At 49.3% G+C, this 16,777-nt stretch overlaps 1 protein-coding gene across 1 annotated transcript; it reads left to right on the forward strand.

Annotated features, from left to right (window-relative positions):
- The first annotated feature begins 2,588 nt into the window (after positions 1-2,588).
- On the forward strand, positions 2,589-13,294 carry LOC131818132 (zinc finger protein 345-like). Its single transcript, XM_059152255.1, has 3 exons — positions 2,589-2,816; positions 5,318-5,444; positions 9,812-13,294. Exons 1-3 carry the CDS (start codon positions 2,784-2,786, stop codon positions 12,217-12,219), a joined length of 2,568 nt encoding a protein of 855 aa, XP_059008238.1. The 5' UTR covers positions 2,589-2,783; the 3' UTR covers positions 12,220-13,294.
- Positions 13,295-16,777: the final 3,483 nt, after the last annotated feature.

Consider the following 16,777-nt stretch of genomic DNA (forward strand, 5'->3'; position numbering starts at 1 on the left):
ACTGAGCCACCCAAGCGCCCCCTGTTTTGCCATTTTAACCCATAGAAATACTAGGAAAGTTTGGCAAGGGGAAATTACCCAATTTCATAGCTATAAGTAGTCTGTAGAAGACACTTGACAAGAAACAGTAACACTGAAATCCATCATGGTCTATGCGACATTCCAACACATGTGGTCCTTGCAACCAACTTCCCTAGGAAACGGTCCCCGGTTGCGTTTTAATTCAGTCGGGTACTGGTTTCAGCCGGCTCCCAATGGAGGTCTCTCGGCCAGAATTGGCTAGACCAGGGATGTGGAGGGGATCACATTAGATCAATCAGGAGGAAACCTCACACGGGAATCTTAAGATTGGCATCCATCCTGATGACTTAGGTGGCTATCCCATGCCCAAGAGGGAAAACTTTATATAAGAACAGGAATAAAGTGGGGCGCCTGGGTGGCTCAGTGGGTTAAGCCATGGCCTTCGGCTCGGGTCATGATCTCGGGGTCCTGGGATCGAGTCCCGCATCGGGCTCTCTACTCAGCGGTGAGCCTGCTTCCCTCTCTCTCTCTGCCTGCCTCTCTGTCTACCTGTGATCTCTCTCTGTCAAATAAATAAATCTTAAAAAAAAAAAAAAGAACAGGAATAAAGAGAAGCCATCAAGTTTCTGGGTCTTATTGCCATTCTGGCCAAGGTACTAACTTACAGCCAAAAGGCAGATGCTCTCCTCACCGTAGAGCAGCCACCAGCTAGAGGATTACAGCCTGAGCAATTGACATGCAAGTGCTCCAATAAGACCATACTCCTTGAAAAGCCCTGAAATGAGAGTAAAGGAAAAGGAGAGAAAGTACTCACCAATTTTGCACTGAAGCTCAGAGTCCAAATATAAAGACTCACAGCCCCACGTTTGGGCGCCATATGATGAAGTTCTAGAACCTAGGTGAGGTTCAGTGGGCTGAGGTCCGGAGCCGATGACCAAGAAAGAATTCTTGAGACCTCTTTGGTGCAAAATGGTGGTTTATTAAAGCAAGGGGACAGGATCCATGGGCAGGACAAGCTGCTGCCCAGAGTTGTCAAGGATGACAGGTTATGTACCCTGCGGTTGGGGGAAGGTGAGGGAAAGGGAGGTTTCAACAGGAGTTTTCATATGCTAAAGAGGGCCTACAAGGTGCCAAGATATCAGAGGCCTACTGTAGACCTTGCCCTTAGGGCTTGATCAATGTTGTCTTTAGGCCAGCCAGTAACATCAAGATAGTTGGAAGCTTCTTGGTGGGATTTAACTATATTTACATTCCCTTATACCTCAGCCTCCTTCAGTTTTGTTTATGGTGGGGAAGGTGACATTGGGGTTTGATGAACTCCGTTATTTGCCTCTGGAAATTTGTGCTATTGATAAGGTCAGGTGTGCCTGAGGAATGCTACACATATTACTGAGGGGGAGCAGATGGAGAGGGGGTGCAAGGTGCCAGCTTTTGCTTTGTCTTCAGCCAGCCCCCTGCTCCCTCATCAAGCTCAAAGCACATTTGTTAGAACAGTGAGTAGAGATGACATTTGCCTTTCCTTTTCGTTTTAACCTTCCCTGTGCTCTAAATATCCTCTCTACTTCCCGTTCCAAAGCACTGTGATATTTAGTTAAGTAAACCCCATTTAAAATGGAATCATTTTGGGCGCCTGGGTGGCTGAGTGGGTTAAAGCCTCTGACTTCAGCTCAGGTCGTGATTTCAGGGTCCTGGAATCCAGGTCCGCATAGGGCTCTCTGGTCCGCCAAGAGCCTGCTTCCCCCCCCCCCCCCCCACACACACCCTGCTGCCTCTTTGCCTACTTGTGATCTCACTCAAATAAATTTACAAAAAAATAAAAGTGAACCATTTTAATGGGACGCTATATCAGAGGTGGGCAGGCAAAATGAACAGGCGGAAGGAAGATCCTTTTTATCTTCGAAAGGGGGTTGATTTCTTTGTAGGATTGTAATGTCCTTTAAACAAAAGAAACTCTGTCAAAGAAAGGACAGTAACCTTGGCTTGCACCAAAGAAACACGGCTGATGCCACGCCCTCTACAATCTTTTCTTGATTGATCATTCATAGGAAGCCACCCTCACCATCTCCTAAGAGGTAAGAAAAGCTAACCTTCTCCTATTCTCTTCAGACTATCTTGTGGCTGGCCCCAGTGTATTTATTCCTAGCTGAAATTCCTCTGTTCCTGAAGAAACTCAGTTTGCTAGTAAATATAACGGCCCATTTATACTTAAGGTTCAGAGTAGTATAAGCCTCACCGTTTCAGGAATGACAAATGACACATTTTGATATAAACAGCCTCACAACGTGCAGTCACATTGGGCTAGCACGATGACATGCTCTTTTTGATTCTGCCTTTTCCTAGACTTGTGAAGCCTTTTGCGAAAAGATCTCTGAGGCGACAACCGTGTATCACCTTCTCCTGACGTGAAGGGACACCTAGGATACGGAACTCCAGGGTGCGCCAGTCTCTGAGATGGCCAGAAGCCTGAGAGCCACCCCACCCGTAAGAGCGTAGCGCCTGAGGACGCAGCGAGGAGCCAATACTGGCCCTCGAACACGGCATTTCTAGGCAAGCGCATCCGCTGCGGGCGGAGCTTCCGGCCTCGTCCCCGCCCGCGGGGTTGTAGACCGAGGTTGGGTTCGTTTGTCTCCTCTGGTTCCGGAGCGCGGGTCAGGATCGTGGTAACTGACGCTGAAGACCCGAGGAGCTGCGCTGTCCTCGCCGCACACAGTTCAGCTCCGGCGTCCACTCCCCTTCCGCCCGCTGCCGGAGATCCGAGTCCGATGGCGGCGACCGCTCCTAGGGACTCGGCTGAGGTAAACGCTCGTCCCCGGGCCCTCACCACCGGCCCCCACCCAGACCCCGAAGGCCCGAGCGCGGGGCGCCTGCTCGCGGCCCTGCGGCCCAGGCCCGGGTGTCCGGGACAAGGAGGCGCCGGTGGGCGGGGGCCCGTGTGGGAGCGCCGGCGGGCTGCGGGCGGGCGCGGCCTCCGGGCTGAGTGGCCGCCGGGGCGGGGGCTGCAGGGGGCCCGCGCCACCAACGGGAGACGGCGCGGCTGCATTGGTTCTGTCAGGAGCAAGGTGCGGCGCGACGGGTGAGGCCGGCGCCGTCTCTGACTGCCGAGGCCGTGTCTGCTGGCGGTGAGGGAGGTGATCTAACCTGGCTGTCAGGGAGCTTTCCGGGGCCGCAGGGGAAGCGCCGCCGCCGGGTGTGAGCGCGCAGGCAGGGCGCGCAGCAGGAGAGACTCGCGTTGGTCGTTGGTAGTCCGCTCTGGATGTTGGAGAGCCTCGGAGAAGGGCTGAGGCGAATTGTGCGTGTCGCAGAGGAGAGGAGAACGGGGGGAGTGAGGGGAACCCCGGGACTTTTGGTCGGTGACGCTTGAAGAGAAAACTGCAGAGATTTTACGGCAGAGATGTTGTTTCTGTGGGAGCGACAGGGAACAGCGTTTGGGACCGAAGAAGCCGAGTCAAAGCCGTAGCCAGTGTGGAGAAGAGAGAGGTCGTCTTTTTTTTTTTTTTTTTTTTTAAAGGAAAGGAATGAAAGGTGTTATGAATTCCAAGCCCAGGAGACTACACTACTTAAGGTTCAAGTATAGTGGCTTCTCATTGGCTGAGCTCTTGGGTGGGGCCATCATGAAAAGGCTGTCTTGGAGGGGGGGTGTAGTGAAGTAGTATCCCCAAATAAGTTCAAGTCCATCTCTTTCTGTTGGACCCGCAGGTGATACCACCCACTATGGTAGTGTTTGAGCTGCCCCCAGTGCAACCTCCCGACCCCAATTTAGGAAGATTGCCCCTCATTAATTTTCACAGTTCTAGCAGCTGAAGGGAGGGAAAGTCCCATCAACCTGATGGAAGTTAACAGTAAGTTGCTTATCTTTGGGAGTGTCCGAACGTGTTTTCACAGTGTTAGGTGACTTAGGTGTTTCAGAAAATGGTAAGTGATGGCATCAAGTGGGCAGCTGGACAGGAAATTTTGGGAAACTGGGGGAAAGATTCATGATGGAGAGTTTGAAAAGTGATGGCTGCTGTGTGGACCAGGGTGGAGACTGGGATCACATTTGGGAAGGGAACGCAGAGTGTCATGGCAATGCTCCTAGTAGGTCAGAGGGACCTAGTAACATGTGCTGAAGAGTGGTTTTCCTGCTCAACTCGTGGTCGGGGTTGCTGGGCGTTGTGAACACAGGTGAAGGAGAGAGGCAGTGATCTGGCAGTTACATGGACAAGCCTTCCGTGGGATGCTGGGACAAGTGATAGCTGAGGACATGGGGGGGTGCTTGTTTGTTTGTTTGTTTGTTTAAGTAGGCTCCATTCCCAGTGTGGAGCCCAACAGGAGTCTTGAACTCAGGACTATGAGATGAAGAGTGAGATGCTGAACCCATTTAGCCACCCAGGCGGCCCCTCCTGCGAGTATTTAAGAGGCTGGAGCTGCTCTCTCTTCAGTGTTCTAGGACTTCACCGGAATTTTGTGGTCAGCTTTTATGGTATCCGGAGTGTTTCGGAGTCTTCCTGCCAGAAACGGTCTGGGGCAAATGTCATTTTTGCTTTTCTGTGCCTGGCAGAGAGGTCCTTAGGGCTGGTTGTTTTCAGAAAGGTCCAGTAGTGGATGGTTGGTTCCCAACTGTGGAGGGCCAGCATGGGTAGTAGGGGAGTAGAAGACGGTGTAGGAGGATCCTAGGTAGACAGTGGTTGTGAGTGTCGTGCTGCAGGGAGGATTAGAGGCAGGTGAGGAGGCCTCTCAGCAGCATTTGAGGCTTTCCCTCAGTTGGGATCCTTGGGAGTACTGGGGTGGTAGTTGGAACCTGTTTCAGTTTGTCACATAATCCTTTGGTTGTCATGTGACAAGGACAAGTGTGAGTCAAGGGAGAGTCCTTTGGAAGGTGTGGGCTTTCATCTGTGGGGTCTGAAGACATGAGAGAGGTACAGTCTACAGAATCATGTAGACCTGGAGAGGAAGTGTGAGCTAAGGGCCTCAGGGTCCTGGTATTGAAGACTTCCTGGCAGAGCAGAGCCTGTAATTGGCTGTCTTGAGGGAACACCGTGGGAGACTCCATGAGAATATCCTGGCAGGGGTTTGGGACTTGCAGGCCAAACCCAGAGCTTAGATTGCTTCCATGTGTCCCCTGTGTGTTATCGCTGAGCACTGAACAGTGATTGGTGGGAAGGTGAGAGGAGAGCAGCGTTAGAGGCACCAGGACCTGGTATTATCTGAGGAGGGGAGCTGGGCTGGCAGGAGAGACCGGGGTGGGTGTGTGGGTTGCAACGCTGGTGGGTTCTCAGAGAAAGAATGCTCAGGGTTCCATGTTTTCCTTTCATGGTAGTGTGGTGTGACCTTTGAGGACGTGGCCGTGTACTTCTCCTGGAAGGAGTGGAGGCTTCTTGATGAGGCTCAGAGACGGCTGTACCACCATGTGATGCTGGAGAACTTTGCACTTGTATCGTCACTGGGTAAGGCCCTCGGCGTCCCCTTGACCTGCCCTGGACTCTGTACCCTGCGGACTCCCCTCCTCCATTCTTCAGGGGAGGGTTTGTCCTTCTCTGGTGTGGACTATGTTCACTGCGTGCTTCCCCAGATTTCTGGGCAGTTGCTTTTGTTGCTGGCCCTGAGTTGTTGGTGTGCCCTTCTGTCTGCCCACAACCCCAGTACCCGCTGTGCTGAGCCCTGACAGGGTAGGATCGCAGGTCAGTGGTCCTGCACTGAGGCTGATGGAATGCACCTTGCTTGCCCTCTCCCTGGCTGGCACCCTGTATCTAGGTCCGTGACTCATCGATGGCCTAGGTTTTGACCTCTCCCTTAGGTGACATTTCCCTGTGCCTGCCTGTGCCTGAAATTGGAGGCATTGGTATGCGCACTGCTGTAGTGGACCGTGGGCCGTTTCTCAAGAAGGTCCTGTGTGGATCTTTCTATAATGTTTACATCTGTTCTTCTCCCTGGCTGCCTCCATTCATGTTTGTGAGGTATGATGGACAAATCAAATCTGTGACTGAAAGTGTTACATAATGATTTCATGTAGTTCAGCATTATCAAGTTCTTACCAAAATGAAGTGAATCAGTATAGCCATCACTTGGCATCAGTACTTTTCTTGTGCTGGTGAGAAATCGGAAGATCAACCCTCTGAGCAAATTTCAGCGCTACAGTGCAGTATTAACTGTAGTCAGTGTGCCCTATGTTAGTTCCTCAGAAGTGAATCCTTTTGTCGTTGAACGTGTGTCTCCCTGACCATCCTCTGCCCTCCTTCTCACATGCACAAGTGCTGTCTCAGTCTCTCTTTCCCAAATAAATGGGTCCTTTTCTTTTCTCAAAAGTAAAGAGGACATACCTGTAAATAATGCCATACAGTATTGTCTTTTTTGCATAATGATTTCACGTGGCATAATGTTCTTCACATTGAGGCAGGTGGCACTGTGTAGCCATGTTGTGGCAGTGAGTCTGCTGCCTTTTTTATTCATTTTATTGTCTTTTTTAAAAAAGATTTTATTTATTTATTTATCAGAGATAGAGAGGAGTGAGAGTGAGCACAAGAAGCAGAGTGGCAGGCAGAGTAGAGGGAGAAGCAGGCTCCCTGCCGAACAAGGAGCCTGATGTGGGACTTGATCCCAGGACGCGGGGTTTAGTACCTAAGCCGAAGGCAGCCACTTAACCAACTGAGCCAACCAGGCATCCCATTTTTTATTGTCTTATTTTATTTATTTATACATGTATGTTTTTTAGATTTTATTTAGTTATTTGAGAGAGAAACGTAGAGAGTGGGAGTGAGGAGGTCAGAGGGAGAAGCAGACTTCCCCTGGAGCTAGGTGCCGGGTATGGGACTTGATCCCGGAACTCTGGGATCATGAATTGACCTGAAGGCAATTGCTTAACCAGCTGAGCCACCCAGGCACCCTGTTGCCTCTTTTATATGTGAGATTTCCTGCATGCGTGTGTTCAGTAAACGTTCCTTTCCCCACTTTTTAGATTGATTGATTGATTGATTATACAAGGGGAGAGAGAGCATGCCCATAGAAGGAGGGGGAGTGACAGGCAGAGGGAGAAGCAGGCTCCCCGCTGAGCAAGGAGCTCAGTGTGGGACTGGATTCCAGGACCCTAGAGTCATGACCTGAGTCAAAGGCAGACACTTAACGGACTGAGCCACTCAGGCGTCCCATATTTCCAAAATGTTGTTTGTCACCTTACTATTTTGCTTAGTAATTTTACATTTTTCTGTTGATCTCTACACCCCCTGTGGGGTTAGAACTCACCACTCCGTGATCCCTAGTCGCATGCTCTACGTGCTGAGCCTGGCAGTCCCCCCATAATATTCGTTGTCACTTTAAGCCTTGACACAGACTGAAAGATGTTGCTGTTGTGGGTGTTGTGAACGGTCCTGCAGTGGATATGGACATGCAGGTAGTTTGTGCAGATAGTGGTTTTGTTGCCTTGGGATACACACATAGCTAGAAATGGCAGTGGTGGGGCATAGGGTAGTTCAGTTTTCCCGTTTCTGTGTTCCATGGTGACTTCGCTAATTGATGGCCAGGAACAGCGTTCCGGGGGTTTGCTTTTCTCCATGTCCTCACCAGCCCGTCTTAGCTTTTTGGTAATCGCCGTTGTGAGAACTACGAGGTGATACGTTGTGGGGTTGGTTTTCATTTCTCTGACGATTAGTGAGTGTGAGCTCGCATTGGCGCCCGAACATCTCCTCTTCACTCTTTGGTGTGTTTCTTTGGCTCTGCTGCAACTTTTCAGTTTGGCATAGTGGTGCTTTTGCTTTCGTGACCTATGCTTTGGGTGTCCTGTTCAAAAAATCCTTGCCAGGGCTAAGATTAAAGAGGCTCTTCCGTCTCTTTTTGCCGGGAGCTTTATGGTTTCCGGTCATGGGTTTCAGTCTTGCATCAACTGCACGTGTGTTTCTGGGTACTGTGGGTGGGGATCCACCCCTACTGTTTGCATATGGGGAGTCCGGTTTCACAGCAGTGCGAGAGAGGGTATTTTTCCCTCTTGGCATAATAGTGAAAGAGTAGTGGACTGTGTGTGGCCTTCCTTATGGGCTTTTCCTTCCTCCATTCCGTTGTTCTGTTTTATTTTCTTTTTTTAAAGATTTTCTTTATTTGACAGACAGGGATTACAAGTAGGCAGAGAGGCAGACAGAGAGAGAGGGGTAAGCAGGCTCCCTGCTGAGCAGAGAGCCCAATGCGTCACTTGATCCCAGGACCCTGAGATCATGACCAGAGCAGAAGGCAGAGGCTTTAACCCACTTAGCCACCCAGGCGCCCCTCCGTTGTTCTGTTTTTATGCCTTCACCCTATTGTTTAGCATCATCTAGCTTTGCAGTCCGGTTTTAAGTTCGAAATTGTGCGGCCTAACGATTGGATCTTCTTTCTGAAGATTCCTTGGGCTTTAGGCTTTGGTTGATTTGGTGGCAGATGTCCCAGTGTCCCCTGTGGGGCAGGACGCTGGGGGCTCTGCTGAGCAGGGACCTCAGTTGCACCTACCCTGGGGCCGGTGGAGACAGCCCAGGCCTTATTGCCCACCCATCCCCACATGTCTCTGCTGATACAATCTGCAGGGATTTTTCTGTGTGCATGTGCCCTCTCTGACGCTCCCCCGTGTACCGGTCCGTCTTAAATGGACTGTTGATCCCACCGAGGCTCATGTCATTCATGGCCACTATTGCCTTTATTTTTCTTGGAGGTAAGGATGATATCTCTCCTTCTACCTTCCTGCTGATAACAGTCCCACAGGACATTTTTCTGTGTCAACTGTGTCCTGAGTAGCTCTATGACAGTGCTGGCAGTGGGCTTGGCCTGTTTTCCATCAGTTCGTCTGTCTTCCTGGTGCGCTCTAGTTGCTCTGCTAGGGCTTCCAGGACAAGTGCCTTGTGTATCAAAGCGTGGACATGCCCCAGACATGAGCAGATGGGCTTAGAAGGAGCCTGTTCCTCATGAATGGCTGCTGGCAGCGGTGGGATATCAGGCCTGTGTTTGATCATACTGGGAACCTTTCTTTGCTCAGCCAGAGTTTGGAGCTATTGCCGATGGCCACCCCCCGTTTCTCTCTTACCTTCCTCACCGTTGACCTTTTTTTTGTCAAGTGAATTCTTTTTTTTTTTTTTTTTAAGATTTTATTTATTTATTTGACAGAGAAAGAGATATCACAAGTAGACAGAGAGGCAGGCAGAGAGAGAGAGAGGAGGAAGCAGGCTCCCTGTTGAGCAGAGAGCCCGATGCGAGGCTCAATCCCAGGACCTCGGTATCATGACCTGAGCCGAAGGCAGAGGCTTAACCTACTGAGCCACCCGGGCACCCATTTCGGGTGGATTCTACTCCTTTGGTAATTCTGTTTACTCTGTTACAGGGATAATCCCTGCATCTCGGGCGTCCAATCTCACCCATTTCTATCACTGCTTTTTCTGTGTATCTCAGCATTCACCCCCAGGCATTTTGAAATGAAATAGTCACGTTTCCTTAAACTGTCCTTGACTGCAGACCATTTCATGTGATTGGCTTGTACTCAGCCCTCTACTCAGCCAGAGGCCAGCAGCAGCAACCGTGGTACACAAACCTTTGGGCAGAAAATAAGCTGTAGACCCTGGTTCTCTTCCTTGACCTGCCCTAGTTTTCTTTCCTCCTAGTGTGTTCTCGCTAGTACGTTCACGGCTTGGCCCAGAAATGGCCTAGAAATGCCCAGTGGCCTATCCTGTAGTTGAGTTTCTTCTCTTGTGTGTGGAAAAGCATGCTATACCATCCTGTCTTGATGAGTCGGGTGCATGTGTGTGATGGGCTCACCCCCTCGCTATAGCCAGCACGTATTTCACCAGCATTTCTCTGCCTTCAGGTTGCTGCTGTGGAGCAGAGGATGAGGAGGCCCCATTTGCACAGAGCGCTTCTGTAGGCGTTTCACAGACCTGGACGCCCAGGGCTGCTCTGTCTTCCCGGAAGACCCACCCCTGTGAGATGTGCGGTCCCGTCTTGAGAGACATTTTCCACTTGGCTGAGCTCCAGGGGAAAGAAAACAGCCAGAAACGGTTGAGGTGTGGGGCCTGCGGGAAACGATTTTCTTTCAGTGTGAAGTTGGAGCAGCAGCAGCAGCAGGAGCAGCCTGCGGGAGCAAAACCATTCAGAAGCCATGTGGACAGGGCCTCTGCTGTCAAGAGCTGGGGATCCGGTGGTTTGGGAAAGCCCTTTACCTGTGGAGAGGTTGAGAAGGACTTGCTGTCTGGCTCGGGGCATCTGGAGCAAGAGGCCACTCTTACTGGGGAGAAACCACACACGATGCCCCACTGCAGGGCAACATTACGACGCGGAAGCAGTCATGGCACTTGGGGCCAATGTAAGAATGCTTTTGGTCCCATACACACAGATACTCGGGAGCAGGGTGTCCACCTTGGTAGACAGTCCTTTGTGTGCAGTGAATGTGGGAAAACTTTCAGGTACAAGTCCTTATTTGCCATACACCAGAGATACCATACTGGAGCACGACATCATGAGTTTGGTCCATGTGGAAAATCCCTTGGGCAACGACCAACCCTGAATGAACATGGGAAGACTCAGGGTGGATCCAGGCAGTACACGTGCAGCAAATGTGGGAAATCCTTAGGTGGCAAATGTGTCCCCCTTAATGTCCAGAAATTGCCCAGTGGAGGGAAAAATTATGTTTGTAGCGGGTGTGTGAAATCTGTCAGCGGTAGCTCAGTGTATACTCAGAGGGTTCAGTCTGGAGATAGGTTTTATAAGTGTCGCGTATGTGCAAAATCTTTTCCGTCTATGTCTGCCCTCTGTTACCATCAGCGATCTCACACAGGGAAAAGACAGTATGAGTGTAGTGATTGTGGGAAATCTGTTACCAGTACTTCATCTCTCCGTTCTCACCAGAGACTTCACACTGGAGAAAGGCCTTATAAATGCAATGAATGTGGGAAATGTTTTGTTCGTATTACTTACCTCCGTTATCACCACAGAGTTCACAGTGGAGAAAGGCCTTACAAGTGTAGCAAATGTGGCAAATCTTTTATGAGTCGTAATGGCCTCCGTTATCACCATAGTGTTCACACTGGAGAAAAGCCTTACATGTGCCGTGAATGTGGCAAATCTTTTATAAGTAATTCTGAGCTCTCTTCTCACCAGAGGGTTCACACTGGAGAAAAGCCTTATAAGTGCAATGAATGTGGGAAATCACTTGCTAGGAGTTCTGCCCTCCGTAGTCATCAGAGAGTTCACAGTAGAGAAAGGCCTTATGCATGCGTTGAATGTGGGAAATCTTTTAGCCAAAAAATTTACCAACGTTACCATATCAAGTTTCACTCAGGTGAAAAGCCTTATGAGTGTAATGAATGTGGGAAATCTTTTACTGCTAGATGTTCCTTCCGTTTTCACCAGCGAATTCATGCTGGACAAAAGCCTTATCAGTGCAATGAATGTGGGAAATCCTGTTCTACTATTTATGGCCTCCGTAGTCACCAGAGAGTTCACACTGGAGAAAGGCCTTATGAGTGCCATGAATGTGGGAAATCGTTTACCTGTAATTCTGCTCTCCGTTATCACCAGAGAGTTCACACTGGAGAAAGGCCCTACAAGTGTCATGAATGTGGCAAATCGCTTATGAGTAGTACTGGCCTCCGTTATCACCAGAGAGTTCATACTGGAGAAAAGCCTTATGAGTGCCCTGAATGTGGGAAATCTTTCACAAGTAGCTCTGGACTCCGTAATCATCAGAGATTTCACACTGGACAAAAGCCTTATAAGTGCAGTGAATGTGGGAAATCTTTTGTCACTAGTAATGAACATCGTGAACACCAGAGAGTTCACAGTGGAGAGAGGCCTTATGAATGCCCAGAATGTAGTAAATCCTTTCCCCGAAAAAGTACCCTCAATGTACACAAAAAGCTTCACTCAGGTGAACGGCCTTATGAGTGTAGTGAATGTGGGAAATCATTTACTGCTAGTTCTGCCCTCCGTTACCACCAGAGACTTCACACTGGAGAAAGACCTTATCAGTGCAATGAATGTGGGAAATTTTACACTGCTAGTTCTGCCCTCCGACGTCACAAGAGAGTTCACACTGGAGAAAGGCCTTATGTGTGTAATGAATGTGAGAAATCATTTGCTGATAGTTCTGCCCTCCAGCGTCACAAGAGAGTTCACACTGGAGAGAGGCCTTATCAATGCCGTGAATGTGGGAAATCTTACATTAGTTATAGTGGTTTTACATATCATTACAGCCTTCACACTGCAGGAAGGATCTAAAACAGCACAGAAGGTGATTCTTCTTGCCTTGAGGCATTTAGGTTGGAGGACAAACTCTGAGGCAGCAGGCTACCTGAATTGGAACATGGTTTCCCTGAATGTCCCCAGTGCAGTGACTTCCCATAAGATCCAGTCATTTTCAGAAAAATGTGCATAGTGCTTTCTGATGTGGGTGCAGTCACTGCAAGATGGAAGTCACTGGCAGTTTCTGGAACCTGGCAGTTCCCAGTAGTGTGCCTATGTCACCACCTAACATGGTTAATGATGTCGAGCTGTTCACGTTCTCAACTGCTCATTCAAATTCTGCTCTTTCAAATGGAACCCCTTGTTCCATTCCCAGTTAGGGCATGGATGTGACCAGTGTTGATCCACAGTGGGAGTTGTGAGTTCTAGGTGGTGACTCGCACAGGAAGGCCAAGTCCTACAGGGGTGTTGCTGGTCTCCTGATGATTTGATGACTATTTGCAGCTTCCAGGTCACCACATAGGAATTGTGTGCCCCGTGTTGCTCTGATTGATGTATCAGTAAGTGCCATGTTTGTTTAATTACCTTTGATCTTAGACATTGTGTGCACTCGAAGGGGTGGTTTGAAAGCAGCATCGGGCTCTCCCACATGAAGGAATGAGCAGATCACATTCCATCCCATACTTGCTGTGTCTCTGAGAGGAACATTGCAAATGTATCAGTAATATTGATGTGCATATACATATGTACATACTCCAGCCTGTGTGTTAATTTGCGTTATAACCCAAGACCTTTGTGATGAGCTGAATTGTATACCCAAATCCGTATTTTGCAGTATGACCCCCAATACCTCACAAGGTGAGGACAGTTAGAGCATCTTTAAAGACATCATGAGGTTGAAGTGGGTTATTAGGATGGAGTCATGCGATATGGCTGGTGCCGTGAGAAGAGGAGATGAGGAATCTGGCACCCAGGGATGACCATGGGTGGACACGGAATCCCCATCTGCAAGCCAAGGAGAGAGGCCTCAGAAGAAACTAACCCAGCTGACATCTTATGTTCAATTTCGAGACTCCAGATTGGGGTGAAATAAATTTCTCTTGTCTGGTCACCCAGAGTGTGGTGGTGTGTTACATCAGTTCTAGCTAGTAGGGTCTCCTCGGATCCACATCTGGGTTTTGTGGTCTGGGTGCCAGGAAGCTGTGTGTGCTCAGAGGTCACCGTGAAGAGGGAGCACTTGAGACCTTCTCCAGTGCTTGTGGAAACAAGAATATTTTTGCTTGTCCACAGCTGATAGCCCAGGCACTGTTGAGTGGAATCTCTACCCACATCCTTCACAGGAGCCTTGTGACCGGCTGTGCAGTTTCCACTTGGAACCCCCACAGGGGCAGGGGGACTGTAATTGGTAATCTAGATGAATGGGCAGTTAGGTACCTCAGAGAACACCTCAGGCCCCTGATGGGGTGTATGTCTTCCAAAAGGGTATCCCCAGATGATGTGCCTGGCTGGCCGGGATCAGTGTTCATAAATTCTTTTTTTTTTTTTTTTTTTTTTTAAAGATTTTATTTATTTATTTGACAGAGAGAAATCACAAGTAGATGGAGAGGCAGGCAGAGAGAGAGGGAAGCAGGCTCTCCGCTGAGCAGAGAGCCCGATGCGGGACTCGATCCCAGGACTCTGAGATCATGACCTGAGCCGAAGGCAGCGGCTTAACCCACTGAGCCACCCAGGCGCCCGAGTGTTCATAAATTCTTCACGTTCAGACCCATAGCCTGTGTAAGAGATAGTGGTAAAATAACCCATGAATTCTGATTTGCCCTCTGGTGCTTACATGTCAAGGTGCAGGAGGAAAAAAGATAAAGACAAGGCACAATTTATCCTCCAGGGATGTAGCTTTTGTGACCTCTCCCAGCTAGCATACTTGTTGGAATCCTAAAGGGCAAGCAGACACTTGTTCTGAACCACCCTCCTCTCAGGTAGTCTCCCAGATACTCCCAGCCTTTAGGGAACACAGATCTTACTGGAGGAAGTGGTGCAGAGTCCTTTTCTTGCCTAATATCTCCCAAAGTCCTTGAATAAACCATTTGTCCCCTAGGTCGACTTCCCAGGTTTTTTTTTTTTTTTTTTTTTTTTTTTTAAGATTTTATTTGTCGGAGAGGAAGGGGAAACACAAGCAGGGGGAGTGAGAGAGAGAAGCAGGCCTCCTGCTGAGCAGGGAGCCTGATGCAGGGCTCCATCCCAGGACTTGGGATCATGACCTGAGCTGAAGGCAGTTAATGACCGAGCCACCCAGGGGCCCTGAATGTATGTCCCTTTCAACAGTACTGTTTTCTTCTGGATGTATACCACTCTTGGTGTCTTCATCTGTTTGGAGCATCTGGGATATTTCTAGTATTTACTCTTTGCAAAGTAGTCACTCTGTATTTTCTTTATAATTCCGTATGTGGATAGAGGTTTCATTTCATTTGTGGTAAAACTGGAAGGGCTGACGGGAGCCTGGGTGGCTCAGTAGGTTGATCCTCTGCCTTTGGCTCAGGTCATGATCTCAGGGTCCTTGGGATTGAGACCACATTGGGCTCTCTGCTTCCCCCTCCCTGCCTGCTGCTCTCCCTACTTGTGATCTATCTCTCTCCAAGAAATAGAATCTTTAAAAAGGAAAAAAAAAAAAACAACTTAAAACTAGAAAAAACCTCAAAGCACTGTGGTTAGTCACAGATGGGTGACTGAACATTGTCCTGAAAGGTCAAAATGGAGTCTGATGTGTTCACTGTTGCATCCTCATCAGCTATGTATGAGACTTCCAGAATTTTTTCCTGACACTCCTTGGGAGGGTTACTGTACAAGACCAGTCTTTTTTTTTTTTTTTTAAGGATTTAACTTATTATTTATTTCAGAGAGAGAGAGTGAGAGGGAGCACAAGCAGGGGGAGTGGGAGAGGAAGAATCAGGCTTCCCACAAGCAGGGAGCCAATGCCCCGCTCCATCCCAGGACCCTAGGATCATGACCTGTGCCAAAGGCAGATATTTAATGACTGAGCCACCCAGGCATCCCTGTCAGCCCCTTCTTTTTTTTAATATTTTATTTATTTGACAGACAGAGATCACAAGTAGGCAGAGAGGGAGAGAAAGGGGGGAAGCAGGCTCCCCGTTGAGCACAGAGCCTGATGCAGAGCTTGATCCGAGGATCCCGGAATTACGACCTGAGCCAAAGGCAGAGGCTTTCACCCATTGAGCCACCCAGGCGCCCTATTGTCAGCACTTTTAATATGTGTGCATTGCTATATTGTAATTGCATTTCCTGGAGATTTCTGTCTTTCAGCCTCATTTCATGTGTTTCTTTACCACATGTGTGTTCTCTTTGGTACAATTTCTGTTTTCATCAGTGCCGTTTTTCTTTTCCTATGAGTTATGACTACTTCCTTTTCCTTTACAAATACGACATGCATTGGCGCCTGGGTGGCTCAGTGGGTTAAGCCACTGCCTTCGGTCAGGTCATGGTCTCAGGGTCCTGGGGATTGAGTCCCGCATCGGGCTTTTTGCTTGGCAGGGAGCCTGTTTCCTCCTCTCTCTCTCTGCCTGCCTCTCTGCCTACTTGTGATCTCTTTCTGTCAAATAAATAAATAAAATCTTAAAAAAAAACCAAACAAATACGACATGCATAACAACGAAGATATACATTGGAATTTTCCTCATTTGCACACGGTGAGAAATTTATCCATGGATTCTTAGTCATCCTGGAAGGCTATTTCCTCATTTTTCCCCTCAGATCCTTTGTGTCCTGCCCAAGGTCATGGCCCCAAACACCTTACCACATTTAAGTCCAGGGTGCATTCCTACTGTTACGGGAAGCCTGTGCAAAGTCTAGGCATTTAGAAATAGAAAAATGCATCCCTGCTTTGTGCTGCTTGCCGATTTCCAAAGTATAAATTCTGCCACTCTGGGAGCAGGATGTGCCCAGAGAAGGTGCTGAAGGACGAAGTGGGTGTTTGGGGGAAAACTAACCTTTGGCATATGCAGGCAGGAGACTTCACAACACTGGGCAGACAGCAGCTGTGCGGGCTGGGAGCTGGCTGAAGGTCTGCAGCAGCCTCACAGGCAGGAGATGTTAACCCTGAAGGGCCAGAGGGGAGGCACGTCTCCGAACACCCTGACTGGTGACTGAAGACCCAGCTGGTCTCACCTTGGAGCGACAAGCTTGTGTCCACCCTCTCAGTTCAGAGTCGCTTCCTCCGATCCCACCCAGTACACTGGAAGGTTTTCCTGCGCAGGTGATTCCCCCCAAGTGATTTATTTCCTTCTCTCTTGGTAGGAGTCAACTCCTCAAAAAACAGCTGACTGGGGGAGACTGAAGGGACAGTAGGGCCACCTCTGGCAGCTGCCTGGCCTAAAGGGACTGGGAGCCAGGTTAAGCGAGACCTTACCCAGAGGACTGGGATCAGTGCTGGCCTTCCTCTGTGCCGGAAGGACAGGAACAGGGTTTCTACCTGAAGGAAGAGCGTCCCCAGGTCAGGCGAGTTCATGTGGGAATGCAGGGGGTCGAGGATGCTGGGTGGGAGGGCATGTGTGGTGCGGGGACAGGGGAGCACCTGCAGGAG

This window comes from Mustela lutreola, chromosome 16 (assembly GCF_030435805.1).
Source record: "Mustela lutreola isolate mMusLut2 chromosome 16, mMusLut2.pri, whole genome shotgun sequence".
Lineage (NCBI taxonomy): Eukaryota > Metazoa > Chordata > Mammalia > Carnivora > Mustelidae > Mustela > Mustela lutreola.